Source organism: Notolepis coatsorum (assembly GCF_963971535.1).
Source record: "Notolepis coatsorum genome assembly, chromosome: 5".
NCBI classification, from domain to species: domain Eukaryota; kingdom Metazoa; phylum Chordata; class Actinopteri; order Aulopiformes; family Paralepididae; genus Notolepis; species Notolepis coatsorum.
This window is the reverse complement of record NC_140169.1, coordinates 166,935,759-166,957,818: the sequence shown is the minus strand read 5'-3', so window position 1 is coordinate 166,957,818 and position 22,060 is coordinate 166,935,759. Positions and strand designations below refer to the sequence as shown.

The window sequence follows — 22,060 nt, the reverse complement described above, 5'->3', positions numbered from 1 at the left end:
GTGAAGCTGTTAGACACTTCATGTAGCTGACTATGACTGTCATGTTCTTTTTTGTCATTACATCGTATCATGGGTGTGGGGTCGTAAAGGGGTGAACTGATAATCCTTTCCTCCCCTTTTGATTGGTCAGGGGTTAAAACCTCCTGTCCTTCAAGGTTCCTGTCACGTTGCTGTTCGGCACGTTACAGGGTAAGAGGGGGGGGGGGGGGGGAGGGAGTTTCCTGGTCCCATGCCCTGGAAGATTGGGCGTGTGCACCGCAGAAATTCCCCCGCCATAGAGTACGTCACTGTGCGCGTCTCTGTTGGTAAGACTTCCGTGAGTTGTTGTGTGATGGATCTGTTTCAGGGAGTTGTCAGAGCTCCTCCTCACGAAGCTCCTCCTCGGGCCTTCTGTGAGTTAGGACTCTCCTTCCCTGTGAGGGAGCCTCCTCAGAGTTCAGAGCCTCCTCCTCAGATTGTCAAGGTGAGTAGAACTTCGAAAAGGAGTTCTGCTCTATTGTGTGTGTATTCGTTTCAATTCGAGTATTGAGTGTGTATTGGTTCAGTGCCTCCTCCTCGGAGAGCCCTAACCCAAATATTACATAGCTCAATGTTGCAATATATTCTTTTCAATCTATACAGCTCGCGTGGGAAGTCTCTCTGGGGATTTCCGTCTCCTCCCTATGGGAGGGTGGTGGGATGTAAAAATGAAAAAAAAAATTACCCTCAGCTGCGTCACGAGGGATTCATGTCAGTCTGTGTTCTTTCTTTTTTGAATAAAAAGAGGAAGGTACATGAAGCACGACGGCTCCGTGTCGTTCTCCCAGGCGACTTGGAGGAACAATGTTTGGTGTCTTGCTAGACTATCCATTGATGTGTTTGGGTCTCGACGCATACATAGTGCTGGCTCGGTGTGTTTCTGTTAAAGAATCACACATGGGCTAAGTGCGCCTTGGTTGCTTGTTAAAACAGCGTTTTTATAGGGCAACTGGGATGGAGTTTTGTCTCTTCCGAGCGCCAGTTTACTAGGTTGTCTCGATGAATTCTTGTTAATATCTGGGGGATGTTAACGGAATAGATCTGAACATAGGTAGAGGAGTCTCACGCCCTTGGGGTGGGCCACTGAGCACGGTCCAAATGGGACCGTCTGGGTGGCGCCCTCTTTTCATGTTTTAGATCGACACGCATACCTACCCCCTCTTCTGGAGTGGGCATGTCGGCGTGGTTAGGACACGGACTGGTCTGGTCAGTCTGGTCCAGGTCAGTTAACCCGTTGTCCGCCGGGGATGCAGATCTGCTGTTCTGGTACCCTGAGAGACTTGTGCTTTTTTCGGGGGGAAAAATGCCGGTTCGGTCCGGGTGTCACAGGGTTAGGCGCTATGGAGACCCTTTGTTGGGTACATATTGTACTCTGCACTATCGTAATGGCTTACGGCCATGCCAACCTGTACACGCACGATCTCGTCCGATCTCGGACGCTACGCAGGTTCGGTCCTGGTTAGTACTTGGTTGGGAGACCGCCTGGGAATACCAAGTGCGGTGTGCTTAGGGCTGGTTCTCCATTATTTTCGCTCCTCTCTCACGCGTGGCGAAGAGGGGGCTGTTGGGGTGGTCTTGGACCTCCTCTGGTAACCCTGTGCTTCCCGTGCCGCCAGGCCCGGTCCGAAGTAAAGTTTTGTTGATACTGTAGGCCTGGGATAACCCTTTTTTGAAAACTGAAACACTTGTACTGCGGTATAGCCAGTGTATGCCCGCAGGTGTGTTTTGGAGTTTTTTCTTGAGGGGTTATAGGAACAACCACCGTCGGTACCAAGAGGGTGGTTGATTCCCTGGTGTGTTGGAGCAGTGTCAACTCCCGGGTTACCCGGTAGAGTGTGCCCCTGCACGTTCATGACGTCTGCCAATCATGTCAGCCTTCTCTGCCTCGACCCCTCTGGGTGGTTTTCTTTTAATGGAGGCTTTGTCATGCAACAACGCCAGCATATGCCCCTTCTGCCGGTGGGGCTGTTTTCAGCTGACTCCTTTGGTGCCTGTCTCGTCCGCAGTGCTCCAGGCTCAGGTTACAGCCTGTTGCCTGGTTTCCCCGGTGCGCTGCCTGCTTCCGTTGGTTAACCTTTTTTGTGTGCTTACGGCCATGCTGACTGCCTGTTCTGCAGGGTCAGTGTGCCAGGCGGTGTGCTATTGGGGGGAAAGGGCCCGCTCTTGGAGGGGCCTTATCCGAATACGCTGGCGATGTGGGGGGCGGTGTCACTAAGTGACCACCTGGTGGGGTCTTGATGCCTGGCGTCATTGACCTCTCCGGGCCCCCGTTTTCCAGGGGATCCAGTCCCTTCAGTGGGTCTGGGTCTTCCTTCGCGCTCCGCTGCTACGGCCTTGCCACGGGGTTGGGTTTGCTCTTGACCCTGTGATTTCTGGGGGCAGTAACGAGGTTGTTCCTTCCGTTCATTCCCGGGTGGCATGCGGGTTGTGCGTGTGTGTAGTCGTGGGGTCAAGCCACGGTCTGCTCACCCTGTGTGTTGAGTTGCTTGAGTGCCTCTTCGCACGGTCGGATCCGTCGCCCTCCCGTGAACCTCCAATAGGGGGGGTATCCTCCATTAGGGAGGGTCGGGGGGGCTTGGTCCTCCCCGGTCTGATGGTTGTGGGGGGCCTCAGCGGGGTACATTCGTCGGGCTATGGCTCCGCTCAGCCCCTGTTATGCAGACAGGTGCTGAGCAAGCCATAACGCTACAGAACGAAGGGTTATGTATATAACCCAGTTCTGTGAGTTATGGTGCGCTCAGCACCTGTCTGCATATATCTCGCTTCAGCGTATATACACTGAATAAAAAATTCCACCATGTACCTTTACATGCCAGCATTCATCTGGCCACACCCCCATCCGCTTACCTACATAAGCAGGGGTGGGGCCACACACTCATCTCCTTCCCAACAAATTTCACCACAATGAAAAATCAAGGGCCGCAGCGGCGTCCAGGTGCTGAGCGCACCATAACTTGCAGAACTGGGTTATATACATAACCCTTCGTTCTTTCCGCTGTTGGATCATGCATACCTTAATCAAACAACTTCCCGCCACCACAAATGACTTTAGCCCTGGTGGGAAACAGTGTGACGTATTGCCATGTGAATGATATTAAACTGCAGGCTATAAAATGGTTCTCATTTTGGAAGTGAGGTCATGATTTAGAAATCGCACATGCTACACAGAAGCTGAAAGAAGTGGGATACAGGATACTTGTTATGTGTGTTGGCCTGTTGACGGGGCCAGGTCCCAGGTGGCGGCCATATTGAAGTGGTAGCAGACGGGCTAGTTGGAAGTAACGCCCTCACAAGCTGCTTATAGAATGATATCACACAGAGTACAGTAGTGAGAACACACGCACAAATAAACACTGATGTAAAATCTTGTCCCTCGCTCTGGTAGTGTTGGGTTGCTCAGTTTTTCCGCTCCCATCAACGCTATGAACTTCTCACAGACGTGTTCTGTTACTGTCACTCTTTTATGAGTTTCAACAGTTCAGTCATCGTCATCTCATTTCCTGCTTTTGGTAACCTGAACCCGTGACGTGTTGCAACTCTCACTTTTGTCAGCATTGGTTCTAAAAGTCTTCCAAAAAGATGAAACTGGTACAGTGTTTTGATGTTGTTCACTTACCTATAGCTCCCCCCGCAAGAACAAACCTCATAGCTTGGGCAGTTATCACATGCCTAGGCTTGACATCAACAGGGAATCTCACTTGGAACGGTAAGCGTGGCAAGTCCTCATCTGCTGCACTGGAAGCTGAGCGCTCGATCTGCAGGTGTTTGCCAGGTGAAGGCCCCGTGGAGCGAGTGGAGCACCGCTCAGTGATTTATGAAGGCAGCGTCCGTTCAGTCTGCGCCCCTTCATTTTGTCCTTATTAAAGGGTTACGACACGTGGCCTTCATCTCAGCGACGTGGGAACAGGAAGGTGTTTACAGTATAGGATCCACGCGAAGCGGCTCTCTGGTTGATGGTAGCTTTTGATTCCATCCAGCTTTTGATTGATGCCCCTAACTCGTGGAATGAACTCCCAACAGTCCTTAAAGCTTGAGATTCTCCCCTCTGTTTAAAACATTGATCTCCAACCATTGTCCATCAAGAGTACACCCGACGTGACTGTAAATGAGGGAAACCTCAGTTTTTAGTATTTATTTATTTCGCACCATTTCAGCACAACAGTAAAAATCTAAACATTGACCATGACAGAAAGTGTATATAAATGTGCTGAGTAGAGGCAAGAGACACAGATGGGCCTATATGGGACCTCAACTCATTAATTAAATTAAATGATACATTTACCGGGGCCAGTTTCGAATTGCAGCCTCCCATAGGTGCTTTTTTAGAGCGGTTTTGAAGGTGGGTAGGGAATGATTCTCATTATTTTACGGCTGTGGGTAGGGCGTTCCACATTGTTGTGGCATAATTGCGAAACGTGTTTAGTCCCTTGTTTGAGCCGAATCTGGGTTGGACATGATTTGTGGAACTCCCTCTGGTGTTGTGGTCAAGTATTTCGACATGTACATGGGTACCTTAGTGGTGTAGTATATCTTGTAGACCAGGCCCATTGCAAGTTGCTGTATGTTTTGTGATGTTTTTTATCTTGTTTTTAGTGCCTTTGAGGTGCTTTGGTACCATGAGGTGCAAGCATAGTCGTAGTACCCTTGAATGAGTGCTCCTGTTAGTCTTCAGGGTATTCTTGTTTACCAGAGAGGAGATCCGGTACAGGAATCTTGTTCGTTGGTTGACTTATTTTATTACATTGGTTGCCATTTTCTCACAGGAAAGATTTGCCTCTAGGATGGAACCCAGGTATGTAATTTCATCTTTCCTTGTGACAAATTTGTCACCCACTGTAACAGAGAAGCCGTTGGCCTTGTTGAGTTTATTTGATCCAAAGAGAATGGACTCTGTTTTACCCAGGTGTAATGATAGTTTGTATCAGCGAGCCAGGTGCAGATTCTGCCGAGTTCAGAGCTGAGGGTTTTTTCAACCTGTAACTTGTTCTTGTCAGAGACCAGCAGGGCTGAGTCGTCTGCGAACAGGAACAAGTTGCAGTCACAAGCTGAAGACATGTAATTTGCATAAATTAGGAACAGTAGCGGTCCTAGTATGCTTCCTTGTGGAACACCACAGCTCACTGTACCGTTTACCTCCACCATCTGTTCTCTCCCCTCCAGGTAGGATTGCATCCAGCTCACTGATTGACAAACTAAAAGCGATTGGTTTTGATAGTCTATCAGAATGGAGTGATTGACAGTGTCGAAATCCTTTTGGAGGTCCAGCATGACCATGCCGCAGTATTTGCCTGCGTCCACCTCTTGTTTGATGTGGTCGTTCAAAATGACGATGAATATTATTTGTTGGATATGAATGAAAAATTATGGAAAACAATAGGAAATAAATCTAAATTAAAAGTGCAGTTAAACATAAAAATACATATCTGGTATACATTAATATCAAAGATTGATAGTATTTGAAGTTGCCTAAGAAGAGGCGGGTCAAGGTGATTAGAAGTAGTGGCAATGAATGAATTTATTTTGCAATATAAAATGTTTATGAAGAGAAGTAGGGAAAAGTACTCGCCCAAATAATATTACAATACGATTACGATTACAGTTGCCTTTCAAAATCTTATCACCTCTATCCCTGCTGGGTAAGAGAAGTTAGTTGACCACCAAGGAGAATGTGAAATGTACGTACATTTTAAAGAAAATGTAAATTTGATCCATAAGAAATTTATTTAACCAAATGGTGTGAAATAAATGAGCGCCACCATTGATCTCCCTCCCATGATCCCTCAAGATCTCCGTCCCATGATCCCTCAAGATCTCCCTCCCATGATTCCTCAAGATCTCCCTCCCACGATCCCTCACGATCTCCCTCCCACGATCCCTCAAGATCTCCCTCCCACGATCCCTCAAGATCTCCCTCCCATGATCCCTCAAGATCTCCCTCCCATGATCCCTCAAGATCTCCCTCCCACGATCCCTCAAGATTTGCTTTTAAGTCTTTTAAAATTACACAGGGGCTCTAAAGCACTGATGCTTATTATTTTTTTGCGTGTCACAGACCTCATATAGTCCAACCCAGGAAGCCGATCAGTGATGGCAAGGAGATGAATTTGGATTTGACTAATCTCTTCATCAGCCATAGTAGCTTTTGCAGTGGAACATGGCTCCCACTGCTCCGTATGCATCGCTGTGGAAACGATGGCTTACAGCTTACCTTCACGGGACACATACGCAACGTGACGCAGGGGCAGGGCCGAGTGCCGCGGGGCATGCTGAAGGGCAACAGGGATACACGTTTCAATGGTGATTTCATATATTTTGGAAATATGTCGGCGCTTATGAAATTATAATGGTTTCAATGTCCAAACGGTGATGCCATCTCTTGGGTTTGTATCCATTTTCAACGCTTGGTTAACTGTGGATAGAGAGGCTTGGCTCCGTATTATATGAAAAAATAATATGTCATACAGTACATGATGTGCTGCCTGGCATCGCCTCTGACACCGTGAAGCCAGGGGCATATTCATTTTGAAGACATTTGAAGACTCTTTTCAAAGTTTTATTAGGCCATAAGGTGAACCCTGAAAAGTGGTTAGAAAATGATTTTCGTTCCCACGTCTGGGAACTACATTCTGAATGAAAGTTCTCCTGCCGATTTTAGTCAGGGGTCATAAATGTATATATATGTAAATTACATTTACACATGTACCTAAACATATGAGTCAAATATTGGTGCATTAGTATACTTGAAGGTGAATTTATACCATGACATGCAGCACATTTGTATAAAAAATGCTTTACCTTGTGATTCCCAACCTGCAATATTAAAGATGCTGGTACAATTTTCTAAAGATTGAGGTTATACACATAAAACAGTTCAGTGGATAGTATAATGAGAAAAATAATAGACTCACACACTTTCGATCAAGATGTTTAAGCAATCAAAACACTACACCATCCCCTTAATTTGGAATAATGTAAACTAAAAAAATTGACAAATCAATAAGTTACTCATTAACCTTTTTATTTTCCATTTTCCATTTAAAAACGGAATAGAATGCAGGTACAAAAATACAAACAAATCACACTATACATACTGTATAACCCTAATCCCCTCACCATATACAGTACATCCCAACCACAGTCCAACCCCTCATCCACCACCACACTTCCCAGGTGTGATGTTACACTCATGTTAATCATCCTCACCACTATCATCTGAGTCATCATCCCATGTAGCCCTATCCTCGGTTTCCTTAGAAACATTTGCACAGTTTTGGCGTTGACATAGATCTGTACATGGCAGTTTTGCAGACACACAGGAACATCTTCCTGTCTCACATTTGCCTTGTTTGCAACCGCAGTGGACTACCTGCAACACACTATCCCGGCGGATTTGTAGTCATCCAGGTCACTGTTAACTCCCCATCCTCAATGTGTCACCCAGTTATTTATGTGTTATTCAGAATTGTTTCTTTTGTTGGGAAAAACACATGGTAAACAGGAAGTGATTTGTTACTTGTGAACTCACTATAGAATATGTTTGCCTTACAATAGAAAGGAGGCCTGTGATGTTCATCTGGCCTCATGGTGGCGCTATTCTTGTGAAACTAAACACATGAACTACTCCTCAACGGCTCGGCCTTAGGGGCACGATCAAAAGGTAGATTGAGAATTTTGGCTGGTGTAAAAAGAAAAGAAAAAACACTCGTGATAGAGATCAGTGGCAGGAAGCCTGGCACAGGTTTGGTAATAGTCTAGCAGCCAGTGCTTGAAGTTATATTGAATGGAGAACAAGTGACAAAAGATGCCGTCAGATACCAGCATAGCCTTCAGGACAACAGTGCATTACTGTTGCTGCTTGAGAGAGATCTAAAGAGCAATGCCGGTTATTTTGACGTCCTTTTAAGTTATCTACGATCATTTATCTACGATCATCCACATACATCATACACCCCTATAACTCCAGCCGGTCCCCGATGTCTTCTGATCAAGGCCTCCTGGTGGTGAACCAGGCTAAAGACTAAGGGGTACCGAGTATTTGAAGCAGTGGCCCCTAGGCTCTGGAATGAGCTCCCCCAAGTCTCTTGAGAGCCTCCCCCTCTGTGGCCCCTAGGCTCTGGAATGAGCTCCCCCAGGTCTTGAGAGCCTCCCCCTCTGTGGCCCCTAGGCTCTGGAATGAGCTCCCCCAGGTCTTGAGAGCCTCCCCCTCTGTGGCCCCTAGGCTCTGGAATGAGCTCCCCCAGGTCTTGAGAGCCTCCCCCTCTGTGGCCCCTAGGCTCTGGAATGAGCTCCCCCAGGTCTTGAGAGCCTCCCCCTCTGTGGCCCCTAGGCTCTGGAATGAGCTCCCCCAGGTCTTGAGAGCCTCCCCCTCTGTGGCCCCTAGGCTCTGGAATGAGCTCCCCCAGGTCTTGAGAGCCTCCCCCTCTGTGGCCCCTAGGCTCTGGAATGAGCTCCCCCAGGTCTTGAGAGCCTCCCCCTCTGTGGCCCCTAGGCTCTGGAATGAGCTCCCCCAGGTCTTGAGAGCCTCCCCCTCTGTGGCCCCTAGGCTCTGGAATGAGCTCCCCCAGGTCTTGAGAGCCTCCCCCTCTGTGGACTTGTGCAAGGGGCAGCTAAAAACCCACCTGTTCAGGTTGGCGTACATACGTGATTTTGTTTATTCTGTTTTTGTCCGTGCCTGTTTTTATATTGTATGTTTTTATGAGTTAACCTGTTCTTTTGTTTTTTAAACTTGTGAAGCACTGTTTTTACACAGTTTTTAAATTGGATGTTTTTTTTTAATGAATTGCCTTGTTCATTTTCTTTTTTGTTTTTAATCTTGTGAAGCACTCTGTGCATTTGTGCTGGGAAGGGTGCTATACAAATAAAGCCTTACTTACTTACTAATTTGATCCCACCCTCTCCCTCAAGCCCCATATCCGACAAATTGTCAAGACCTCTTTCTACCTCCCTCGCAATATTGCGAAGATCAGGCCCTCTCTTGCACAAGCCTACTTCTGAAACACCCACCCATCTCCTCCCGCTTTGACTACTGCAACTCACTCCTCTGTGTGTTATCAATGGCCTCCAACTGCTCCAGAATGCATCCGCCGACTTCTAACTCACCAAATCCTGGAACCACATCATCATGACCCCAGTCCTGCAACACCTCCATTAGCTTCCTGTCTCCCACCGAATCAACTATAAAACCCTGACCTCCTCTCCCCCTACCAACCCTCCTCGGTCCCCCATATCCCCGGCCTCCCTTCTCTCCACCCCCAAGTTCAACCGTTGCAGTTTTGGGGACAGTGCACTTCTCCAAGGCAGCTCCCAGGCTCTGGAACTCCCTCCCCCATGACATTAGAGACCCTCGCCGTTTTCCAATCCCACTAAGACCCATCCCTTCTCCATTGCCTTGTCTTAGCCCCCCCCCCAATCCATCCATCCTTGTTTGTTTGTCTGTCTGGTGTTTGTCTGGGGATCTATATTGAGTAAATTAACTGTTACCTAAGGACTCAGACCTATTATTAAAAACATAGCCTTGTCATGTGGAGACTCAAAAGAAATAGGCCCTGTGGCCCAATTTGGGTTCCAAGTTCCAACCCATTTTTCTCAGACACTCAAGTTCAAGTTCTTCACTCTTTGGAACTTGAGTGTGTCTTGACTTGTCTACACATGTGAGTCTCATGCGAGGCTCAACAGCAGTCCCTGTCAAAAAACCCTCTCTATCCTGTCCCAGTATATCTCTGACATCACCCCTGGATGGCTGTCTCTCCTCACGGCCAGGAATGATGTTCCAGAGAGTGCAGTCATCCCTAGGAAACATGGTAATTCTATACCAGCTAGCTAGCAGAGACATGTCACTTTTCCCACCCAGTGAATGATTTTGGGAACTTCTTCCTATCAAACAAACACACAGAGACGCAACAAAAACCCACAGCAGCCAGCTCCCCTCCGAGCCTCTGGAACTGGCCCCGGCCCGTCCCGACATGGGAAAAGCGATCCTGGTTGAACGGCGGATCATTTCAACAAGGGATCAAATGAGGTCTAGGTTTATTTTTTTTTCTCCCGGAGAAGTCCGTTCAGTCGTTGCAGATGATGACAACTCTCGGTGCAATAATGGTCACCATCTAACAAAACAAGGTGGTTGGTGGTTCATTACAGGGCGTGTGAAATGAGGGGCCTGTACCTCCTCCTCTCTGGGGCCCCAGACCAAATTGTGGGTCCACACCCTGGCCCAACTAGGCTCTAGGGAGGATGATGTAAGGGGGATTTCTTTTTGGGGGGTGGTCGTAGGGCTGGGCGATGAAACGATAACGATAATTATCGCGATATATATTTTAATAATCGATAATAAAAATAATATCGATAATAAAATAAAATAAACGTACACATACATTTGTTGTTTAAATAATAATTTGTTTTAAATATATATTTTTTTAATACTAATAAAAATATCGATAATTATCGATATCAAACTATATGAAAAATGTTAACGTGATATAATATCGTGATACAATTGTTGGCCATATCGCCCAGCCCTAGCGTGGTCGGGGGATTGATATGCAAGACTTGTTTCTCAGTGATGCCTGGCAAAAAGTGTACAACCCTTGATCTGACTGTTTGCTTTTCTACTTTGGTCCCTTTTGAAGACCATATATCCTCACTAAGAACAAACGGATGAGGAAACGTCTAAACTGAGGCCATTCATACTTCTTGCTATTTTAGAGCTTAGGTTTAGAGTTGCGCTACATTAGGAGTTCCAGTTGAAGTCAGCAGTTATGGAATTAAGGTAGTCAACGGAGGTCTCCTCAGAATCGGCAAATATACAAAAGTATGTCTAGATGCTTATATGGTCAATGTAGGGATACATATAAAAATGCACATTGCAGCAGTAATATAAAGAATTTGTATCTGAAAATGGTTCGGGAGAGAATTAGCGAGAAAGACCTCACAACACTGTCATTTCTATTGCAATCAAATCAAATGCTGTCAATATCATTGTTCTATAATAAAAAAAAAATAAAGTATTGTGACGTCTTGTGTGTTTCAGAGGCCAGCAAGCTGGTGATGTCGTATGTGGCGGCGGTGTGTGGGAAGGGACAGGAAGTGAACAAAGTCAAGGAGCAGCTGCTGCAGTCCAATCCCGTGCTGGAGGGTGAGTGTTTGGCTCCGCCCACATTGCCTTTTTGGTTTGCATAAGAGCCAAGTCCAAAGAGGTAGCAGCGAGCCGACAGTATGACGCAACAAGTCGTGTGGGATATCGTCTCAGTCTGCATGCATATGCCTATACCCTACTACGTAGCTCTCTGCTTTCTTATTTTCCTCTCCCTCTCTCAAGCATGCCACCATCTCCTGGCAAGGGAACACTGATTTGAATGCTGCCACGAAACGGGCCTCAAAACTGTATTTCAGTGAAAATAGTTTACAGAAGTTATCCAATATGATAAATAAAGCATCTAGCACCCACAATATTGTGGTCCAACTTTCTTTAATTTAGTCAACATTACACTCTTACATGTAAGGGAAAGTTCACACACAGCCAACACAGGGACTGGCTTTTAATCCGGGGGGTGGGGGGTGGGCAGGAAATGCCCGTGAATGATGAAGCTGTGTGGCTGGAGTTGTGCTGCCGACAGTCACGGAGGCCCAGCAGCACATCTGTAATAGTTTAGCCACCGCCTTTGTAATGGACCGTACACACTGGAGAAAGCATTATACTGCTACAGTTGGTCAAACTACTCTCTCATACTAATCTTCTTATTTCTTTTGTTCTTCTTTCTTTCTTTCTTTTATTATCTCTCCCCCCCACGCCACCCTCAGGCTGCAATGGTGTCAGATTAGCAGGCCAGAAAAGCCACATTGGCAATGAATTTAATGAATTAGCCAGGCAATTAAGCATTTTCAGCCTCACGGCGGTGCGCAGAGTGACACATGAGCGTTTTATAAACATAAAGATGTGGTTGGAAGGACTTAGCCGAGGAGGAGCAACACGATTATAGTAAATGTTTCACTTATGAACGTCGTTCATCTGAGAAGGGTACATGTACAAGCTAGTTCATGTTGTGTTCAAGATAAATGCTTATTTCAAGTCTAATGTTGTTTTGTTTGAAGTGTGTGTGTGTGGGGGGGGACTTTGACTTCCATGCGGTGTGACCGCTAAATTCAGCCCTTTTTTCTTTTAAACTAAGCCTGGCACTTTGCTTAAACCATAGGCAGAATTACAGGCCTTCATCAGTACAAATGGATTTGACTCGGGCATTGGATGACTGACTGCTCCTCAATCAAGATCATTAGAAGGCTTTTATACAAGTCTGTAAATGCACGTCGTAGGTCCGCAAACATGGATTAAGGAGGAACTCTATATACGTTTTCATAATGTACCAATCAATCTTTTTTGCTTATTTTTTTTTCCAGCTTTCGGGAATGCCAAAACGGTGCGAAACGACAACTCGTCCAGATTTGTAAGTATCCTCTCGTGGCTGACGGGTGCCGTTTGTGTGGGTTGATTTGATGGTGGCTTTTGTTTGCCCTGGGGCTTATGCACCGCTCGGACCGCTTGATCTACAGCGGGCTTCAGCGTGATCAAACAAACTCTTTATTATTCACACCAGTGATGAAAGAAGTACCCAAATCCTTCACTTAAAGGGGCACTTCACTGAAAAACAATGCAGATTTTTATTTTACACACCATCCCACATATGTCAAAACTGTAAACCGCCTTGCGCACATTCGTTCAAGTTCGACGGTTGAGAGTTTATATATGTCCTCCAGTGACGTCATCTGAATCCTCGTGTCTTCAATTAGAAATGAGAAACACCCCAATAGAATAGTACTGTAGTACTCCATTCAAAGTGCTTCTCGAGGAAAAGTGCAATACTAAATGGACTCGCGTGTCGGTAGGAACAGTACTTGTTCATGTCTGATACAAAGTAACATTTTTGATGTGTGAACCTAAGCTGCATGATGATGAATTGAAAATGGGGGACCCTGATGTAAACAAGACGAAAGTCTTTCTCTGTTCTGCATCCCCTTAACAAGTGTGTGCATTGAGCTGTACTGTATTGTACCCATTCTGCAATCTGTCAATCAATCAATCAAGCTAAAGGGGTTGGTGGTCCATTTAGACTGTCTCAGAGATAAAAAGAAATACATAATTCATATGTATTGAGTGCACGTTTTGTATGCAGAACACCTTTATGTAAGGTAAGTAGTAGGCCTGTACAGATAGTGAAGTAAAACATGGGATATTTCCATTTGAAATGCAGTGGAGAAAAAATATAAAGTTAAGTAAAGTAAATAGCTCGAGCAGACAACAACTTCCAAAGTTCCACAGTACGAGAGATGCACGCGGTACAACAGGAGCTTGCGTGCCGCACACAGGGACAGTACCACGGACAGTAGATGATGGAGGTCCTGACTGAATTAGGTCGTTAAAGAACACAGGGCGCCTATCGCAAAGAGTAGGGGGTTCTCCGACGTTCCTGGCCAAATTCCCAATCAGGTCTCTGACATCAAGGCCACCTAATAATCCCTTACCCTTAATTGGCTGATATCAATCCCTGTCTCTGCTTTGGTAAATGGCTGATTTTTTATATAGCGCTTTTATCCAAAGCGCTTTACAATTTGTTACTCACATTTTTACCCATTCACTCACACATTCACACACCGACGGCGGAGGCAACCATGCAAGGTGCCAACCTGCTCATCGGGAGCAGTTAGGGGTTAAGTGTCTTGCTCAAGGACATATCGACACGCTGCCTAGGAGCGGGAATCGAACCGGGAACCTCCCGATTGCCAGACCACTGCTCTACCTCCTGAGCCACTGTCGCCCCTACGTTCAGCCATTGTGTAGTGTGACGTGTGCCTGGTGCCAGTGTGTATGGCAGCCATTGAGCCTGCGTAGCCCAAGGTTGGGTGCTATACCAGTGGCGGTGAAGGAGGCAATTTCCACCCTACATTGTGGGGAGCGCTTTGAGTGTCTAGAAAAGCGCTGTATAAATGTAATTCATTATTATTATTATTATAACACATCACTCTCCATACCCATATTACTATTGTTAGGAACTAGAGCACTGGGCATGAAGATTTAGCAATTCTAGCTCTAGTACTAACGTTCAAATATAGTGATGAGGACAGGACGAGGAAACAGAATATTGGCTGGTGCTCAATAGCCGTTGGGTTATGTGCCGGACCCATGCGCAGGTAGCTTCGTGGATCTGCACGGTGTCCTGCTCGTTTCCTAACCTTGGTTGCGGGAATCCTTCAAAATCAAAGATGTTCGGGGCGGCCGGGTAGCGCAGCGGACTAAGCGTCTGTCTACCACCACAGAGACAGTGGGATCGAATCCAGCTGTGGTGCTTCCGGGTTGGCCGACCGTCCATACTAACACAATTGGCAGTGTTAGCGGGTGGGAAACCCGGCGAGGGTGGGTCCTGGTCGTTGTAAACAGCGACTCCTACGGTTCGGTCGGGGCGCCTGCACAGCAAGGGAAGGATCTAGGAGAGGTAGTGTGACCTTCCACAGGTTACACTCCCCCAGTGAGAGTCCACGCTGCCAGGTGAAAAGAAGCGGTGGGCTGGCTACACATGTGTCGGAGGAAGCATGTGATAGTCTCCGCCCTCCCGGACCGACGGTAGGGGGTAGAGTGCGCAACGACCAGGAAGGGGATTGGGAATTGGCATAACGACTAACATTGGGATGGGAGAAAAATCGGAAAAAGGAGGAAAAAAGATAATAAAAAAATAAAAATTAATAAAAGATGTTCTTCTTTAAAATAATAATGAATCTCTATTTTAGGCTAGGGTGGGGCATGAGGTCTCCACTGATGTAAGGGTTCGGTTTATGACGAGATGATCCGATTGCTGATTGGCCAAACTTGTCAACCAAGGAGTATGAAGAAGAAACATCTCCTCTCGTCACCTCCCCTACGTCTGCATTACTCCCAGAATCGCAGGCTTGCATCAGTCTGAGCTCTGACTCACCAAGTGGATCTTGGTGAAGGACCTGTGCGGCGGCTGTGGTCGTAATCGCTGCCTCACATTTCTGACGGCTAGCAGCAGAAGGTTCAGTGGCCGAGTGCGTCATCTTATTTTTTCCACACAGCGTTTGGATACATTATGACTGTAAAGGGTGCACAGACATATATACACACACACACGCACTCACGCTTGCGTGCTCACACAAACACGCCACACAAAGGAACACCATGCACCTACACACACACACAAATACACGAATGCACGCTCACATACCATGCAGAGGAACACGTGCCACAGACACACACACACACATGCATTCACTCCCTCACTCGCTCACTCACTCACTTACTTACTCACTCTCGCATGTATGCACAATGTGTACACACACACACACACACACACATACACACGCGCAAAGTAACACTAAGGACTACACCGCTCCAGTGATGTGTAACTGCTAGGGGTGTAACGATGCATAGATTAATCGAAATGCATCGGTTCTAATGTGACTATTCAACTGCATCGATTTGATTTTTTTTGTGTATTGTTTTTATTGACCTATAATCCATTCATGCTGAGTGAATCAGTTCCCCCAGCCACATTTGTGTATAAAACTTTTTTGGGGGAATTAACTGATAGAAAATGTATCGCAAATGTATCGAATCGAATCGTGGTCAAATGAAGAGATTTCATGATTCATTGAATCGTTGCCTGAATAATCGTAATCGAAATTAATCGTTGTGAGGTTGCATCGTTACACCCCTAGTAACTGCGAATTCAAGCCAGCGGAAGCATTTGGTCATCATCTCTCCACCACCACCATCTGTCTAGTGCTCGCTCCCTGAGTCCCTGCAGCAGATCACTGTGGTTTGAAGAAGCTCCTGTTCCCACTCCTGCCTTTCTTCCCCAAGTAGCGATGATTCTGAAGAGGTTCCTCGACACATGATCCACCCCCGGGCCTCACGCCGCCCCAGTATCGGGTAACAGATTACACTTCACACAAAGCGGTTTGGGAATTTATACGTTGGGGGGGGGGGGGGAAGACAAAAAACTCTTTGCTGCTACTTCCTCCTGAGCAGTTTGATTTGTGCACAAGTCTTTTTTTGTGTTATCTTTTCCCCCCTCCTTTTTCCGTTTTTCTCCCATCCCAATGTTAGTCGTTATGCCAATTCCCAATCCCCTTCCTGGTCGTTGCGCACTCTACCCCCTACCGTCGGTCCGGGAGGGCGGAGACTATCACATGCTTCCTCCGACACATGTGTAGCCAGCCCACCGCTTCTTTTCACCTGGCAGCGTGGACTCTCACTGGGGGAGTGTAACCTGTGGAAGGTCACACTACCTCCTCCAGATCCTTCCCTTGCTGTGCAGGCGCCCCGACCAAACTGTAGGAGTCGCTGTTTACAACGACCAGGACCCACCCCACCGGCTTTCCCACCCTCTAACACTGCCAATTGTGTCAGTATGGACGGCCGACCAAGGCAGAGGTACCGCAGCTGGATTCGATCCCACTGTCTCTGCGGTGGTAGACAGATGCTTAGTCCGCTGCGCTACCCGGCCGCCCGATTTGTGCACAAGTCTGTCGCTAACTTGTGCGCCTTCATCTATTCTCTATATAGTCAGCTATGCAATAAAGAAAAGCAATTGAACTTGAGTGCAGATTTCATTTTGAGCCTGTCCCCATCTCAGCTGGGTGGAGAGGACATGTCATTCCTGTCCCTCAACTTCACCCATTTTCATAGTGATTTGGACAAATACGCGATAGCCCAAGTTCACACTTCGTGTTTGTGTATTCGAGCGCCCTAGAGAAAACAAAATATATGAACCAGGACCCACCTGCGAGCGAACCTGGTCTCTTCAGACCTCCGGCCTTCTTGTATAAATGAATATGAATGGGTCCCTCTTCTCTACCGGCTTCTTGTATAAATTCAGTCCGGCCACTGTTTCATTTGGCAGCCCTGTATCTGTTAAAAGATTATACCTCATGCAAAGCTGTGTGTGTGCGTGTGCGTGCGTGCGTGCGTGCGTGCTGTATCGGCAGCCAGTGACTGGGGGATTTGACTGTGACCTCTGTTTCCTCCGGTGTCCTTTTGACCTTTTTATAACGCTGCTCATCAGCTATGGATGGTGGCCAACTGCCCACATGGAAAACAAACTCGTCCGGCTGTCACTTTCTCTCTCGCCACGCCGCTCTTAGCAAACATGACTCTGTGGTTTCGTTTGGAAAAATAATTAATAATTGTTTATTTAATTTATTTTTTATTTTATTTATTTATTAAAATAGTTTTTACCCTTTTTTTATATGTATTTATTTGGGCTTGAATTTAATGTTTGTGGCCCTCTATATTGCTCGGTCTCATGACTGTACAGCCCCTGAAACTGAAACCCTTTTGTATAAACCCCCCCCTCCCCCCTACACACACACACACACACACACACACACACACACACACACACACACACACACACACACACACACACACACACACATACACACACACACACATACACACAAAGATGTCAATTTATTGATAAATCTGTTAAACTTGATTCTTGAAAAGCAGAAGTTCGTCAAATACAATAACTATATAATACACAACAACTCTCTTAATACTCTCTTAATACTCTCTTAATACCTTATGTTGCACTTTTCCATAGCTGTCCATAAGCTGTGTCTCCACCCAAAGTACCCGGAACCTTTAGCCCCAGGAACTACTTTGAAGGAACTAGTTAGGTTTGTTCAGCCCATTGTTGGGAGGCTCTTTCCAAGATTAGGCAAATTAGTTTGCTGATCAGATCTTTGTAATCACGGTTAAATCAACAGACCAATGTTCCCTGCAGACTATGCCATATAATTGGTCCTCGCATTGAACGGGAACGTGCAAACAGACCACACAATGCAATGGTAATGAGTTCCGAGGACGAGTAGTATTTCTAAACTGGGCTTTGTAGATTGTTTTGATTGCAAATCAACTCTCGGAGTCGGGTTCAATTATATTACAAGCCTATACGAAAAGGTTTCAATAATTGCCTCTTTTCATCTTTGAGAATAGGCTTGCATTTGATTTACCATCCACTACGAAATGACAGTGACAGTGTTAGTAGTACTTTTTTTTATCCCTAACGATGCAACATTTGGGAAATATTCCACCTATAATTACAACCCTGTGCTTAGCTTACATGATGTTGTTGTAAGATGGTTTTCGTGCATAGATCACTTATCAACTACTAATACAAGTTTCACATATAGAACTAACATTAGGTTTGACGTGAGCATTTCCTGCTTGATAAGATGATTGTGGCCTAGGCAATAGGCAATAGCGAACATTAAATACTGAAAGGACAATATAATATTTTTTTAATAAATCTTTTTGTATTAAATGATGCAAGTACTCAACCAATCGGGATGTTCAGCGCTGTAAACCCTACACCCATAGTTCCTGTACTTTTGGAAAGTACCTACCCCTGAGCAGGGAGGTAAAATAATATCCCCAGAACTTAATTTAGGCAACGTTCCTTTGGTGGAAACGCAGCTATATGTGTAATCAAACCCCCATACAGGGCCACCACCACGGAACCTGTGGGAATAATCCCAGCTAGTAATAATCCTTAGCGCCAATTGACCTACTGTATCTCGAGCCCTGCCCTTTTTTCTTGATCCTCCAATCAAAACTGTTGCTTCCCTCTGGACAAGGGTCTCCTCCATGTCTCCCTGCTTTCTCCCTTCCTACACTGGCATACAGGCACATGGAAACAGAGGGTGTTACAGAGGATCAGAAACCTCTGATCTGGTTATATTTAGGTAACCTTGGCATAAAACCACTGGAGAAGCATCCTCCTCACACCTTGCCGGCCGGATGCCGCTCAGTCATCATAACTCATCCCTCCGGAGCAGAGCACAGACGGATCACCGGGATCGCTTCCCCCGTGCGGCGTGCTGCGGCGTCGTGGAGGAGCCTTGTTGAGTTTGGCCACGGCACCCTCTCTCTCTCCAGCAGAGCTTGGCCTGCTTCAGAGGGAGCCTGTCGGCTATAAATACGAGAGAGAGGGAGGGGGGAAAAAATCAAACGGTTTCAGAGACACAGGGCTCACTTGTTCTAACCTCCAGAAATAACGAGATGGTTGGTTTTATTCTCTCGGCAGAGAGAAAAGGTAATTTCCTCTACAGAAGCTCATTACTTAATAGCAGTTCTATTTGTGATTGGCAGTGGGCTTTATGAACACATCTATTGCCTGGAGACTTATGGAGAGGAACTTTATATCGCTCTCTCTCTCTCCCAAGACTCGTGTTTCCTTGAGGTTTCCACAAAGAGGTCTTAACATTATAGGGTTTTACACTGATGCTGCCGTCTCGTCTGTGAACTCCACGCCTCCGTGTTAAAGGCCGCAACGCTTTGTCTTAACAGGGGCGTGCCCCGCGCCCGGTTCATCCCATCGGTCCTCATTATCTTATTTTGTCTGCGTGTAAAACAGCCTCAAGGCTGGAGGAGGAGGTCACCGGTGTGTTGAGATGAGCCACGTTCTCCGCGCTCTTTGCGTTCAGCGCATGATAATGAGGGTTTCTGGTTACAGGACGTTGTGTTTCTAAATGCTGTGCATTCTGCTCCACAGGGAAAGTATATGGACATTGAGTTTGACTTCAAAGGAGACCCTCTGGGCGGAGTCATTAGCAACTGTGAGTATTATCAGGTGGAATGTTCCTAAATGTTTTTTCCTCTTTATAACGGATTCTGTGAACACACATTTTCTTTCTTTCTTTCTTTCTTTCTTTCTTTCTTTCTTTCTTTCTTTCTTTCTTTCTTTCTTTCTTTCTTTCTTTCTTTCTTTCTTTCTTTCTTTCTTTCTTTCTTTCTTTCTTTCTTTCTTTCTTTCTTTCTTTCTTTCTTTCTTTCTTTCTTTCTTTCTTTCTTTCTTTCTTTCTTTCTTTCTTTCTTTCTTTCTTTCTTTCACTGAAACAAATCTGTGACTGACTGACTCATTAAAGGGCAGGTAGATAGATAGATCTTTATTTGTCATTGTTGGTACAACGAGAATTTGTTAGGAACATCACCACTGGCATACAAACATAAGATATAGCATGTGCAAAATAATAATGTCAATAATTATAGTAATAAAGTAACAATGTCCCAATGTCCTCAATATATAACATACCATCATTGTCCCAAGTGCATTTAGTGCTAGTGCAAATAAATTAATAAATATAAATATTTCAGTGACAGTTAACATGTAACGTATAGGCTACAGCTATACAAATTTATCAAATAAATCCTAATGACACGGAATCCAGCTTCTGTTCCGACTAAGCACAATTATTTTTATACATTTTTTTGTACCTCGTTACTCCCCAGTCTAAGAGGAACAAAAGGCCCTCCCGCTGCCCAAACCATTCACAAAAAAAACATGTAACACTGGTGATCTACACTAATCCACTATATACAAAAGATAACTACTGGTTTGGAAGGCGACAACGGTAGGGTCTGCTGATGTTCTCTCTTGCTCTAGAGATGACCGCTCCAAAGCAAGGTCTTTCAAATTAGGCGTAACCGACCAGCCAATCGGTCAGAGGCAAGCCGGAGCCAATCTATGGACGAGGCGGGGCCAGCAACTCAAGCGGTCAGCCAATGGGGGAACAGCCAGCTGAGGCCTATACAGAACACAACACAACCTAGCTAAATTACCCGGAAATTGATCTCTCTTCTCTACGTAGCTCATATTTTTGTTCTGGAGTTGCTTAGCATCATGTATATTTGTTTGTTAGAACCAAATTTAGAATAAAGTGAAATCATCCTTTTAATGTCTTAATAATTTTCACATGTTATTTGGTTAGTATGAAGTGAGAGCCTTGTGTAAATGCAGTATTACACTGGAGCTTGTACTCCACACACTGTATCTCAGCCAGCTGTGATGGATCTGCTACAAAATAAAGTATGCTGTAACTTTAGCATTGAATACATAGTTACAAAAGAAAAACGGGATCACCGGAGCACTGGGAATAATGTTTGGCTGTGGTGCTCCTGCCCTCCCACCACCTCTACCATACAGAGAAGCCTCCTCTGAGTTTCAAAGGGTGATTTCTCTTTGGACTCGGCCTTAACTTCACGCTGAAGCTAACGCAGTCGAGTTACCACATATTGGCCCCCGATGGGTTCAACCTGTTCAATATGCAACCCGGATTTCAGGGAAGTACATAAAAGATCGTCCTCTTCAGGGGAAGAATGTGGGAAAGGGCGCTCTGGTGACAAGTTCTGCACAAATAACACTATGTATATTCAAAGTCATGTCACCAAGAGGAGTTAAAGGAAAACTCCAACATTTTGGGAAATTAGCTTATTTGCCATCTACCCTAGACAAGAAGATACATACCTTTTTCTTCTCTGTGCATGCAGTAGGAGTAGGAAGACGCGCACCGTTAGCCTAGCTTAGCGTCAGTCACTGGAAGTAGGTTCCTCCATTAGCCTAGTTCCCAACATCTTCCTACTCCTACTGCATGCACAGAGAAGAAAAAGGTGTGTTTTGGGGATTTGCATCAATGTGTCCAATATTTTTTGCATGGAGGATACGTGTGTGTGACGACGTTCTTTCACTCTATTCCATTTTATCATGGTCAGTACCTCTCCAGCCCGTTTTTCTGTCTAACTGCACCGTGATTTGACATCTGTCATTGATGCATTCAAGGAGGTGCGTTAAAATGTCAACTATACAGTTTCTGGCAAGAGTGGCAAAAGTTGGGAGTCTTGAGGCTTTACTTGAATAACTTTGTCCAACCATAGTGGAGGTACTCTGTCTAGAATACAGTGGAAGGGGGTGCGTCTGGGGGGAAACTCTACTATATCATCAACCAGACTAAATAATGTTCCATAAAGGAATGGTTTTTAATTTCCTGGTGAAGCTGGCGTAAGGCTTTCTAATAATGTACAGTACTATACACATTATTAAAGGAACATGTCAACATTATATGAAATGCACTTACCGTCTTCTCCGGAGTCAGACAAGAAGATGGATACCAATTTCCTCTCTGTGCGTTCAGTCAAAAGCTATCCGGCTACAAGCTAGCCTAGCTTAGCACAAATGCATGGAAGCCGATACGGACT

The 22,060-nt window shown here is 45.7% G+C and overlaps 1 protein-coding gene across 3 annotated transcripts in view; it reads left to right on the top strand.

The window, feature by feature from the left end:
- The window catches only part of myo1b (myosin IB), a gene marked incomplete at its 3' end in the record, with an annotated part of 204,053 nt that overhangs the window by 98,311 nt on the left and 83,682 nt on the right, over window positions 1–22,060 (top strand). For all 3 annotated transcript variants that reach the window (XM_084315392.1, XM_084315391.1, XM_084315390.1), the window contains exons 5-7: window positions 11,045–11,149; window positions 12,409–12,455; window positions 19,581–19,644. In XM_084315392.1, the coding sequence (XP_084171518.1) occupies window positions 11,045–11,149; window positions 12,409–12,455; window positions 19,581–19,644 (216 nt within the window). The remainder of the gene's footprint in view (window positions 1–11,044; window positions 11,150–12,408; window positions 12,456–19,580; window positions 19,645–22,060) is intronic.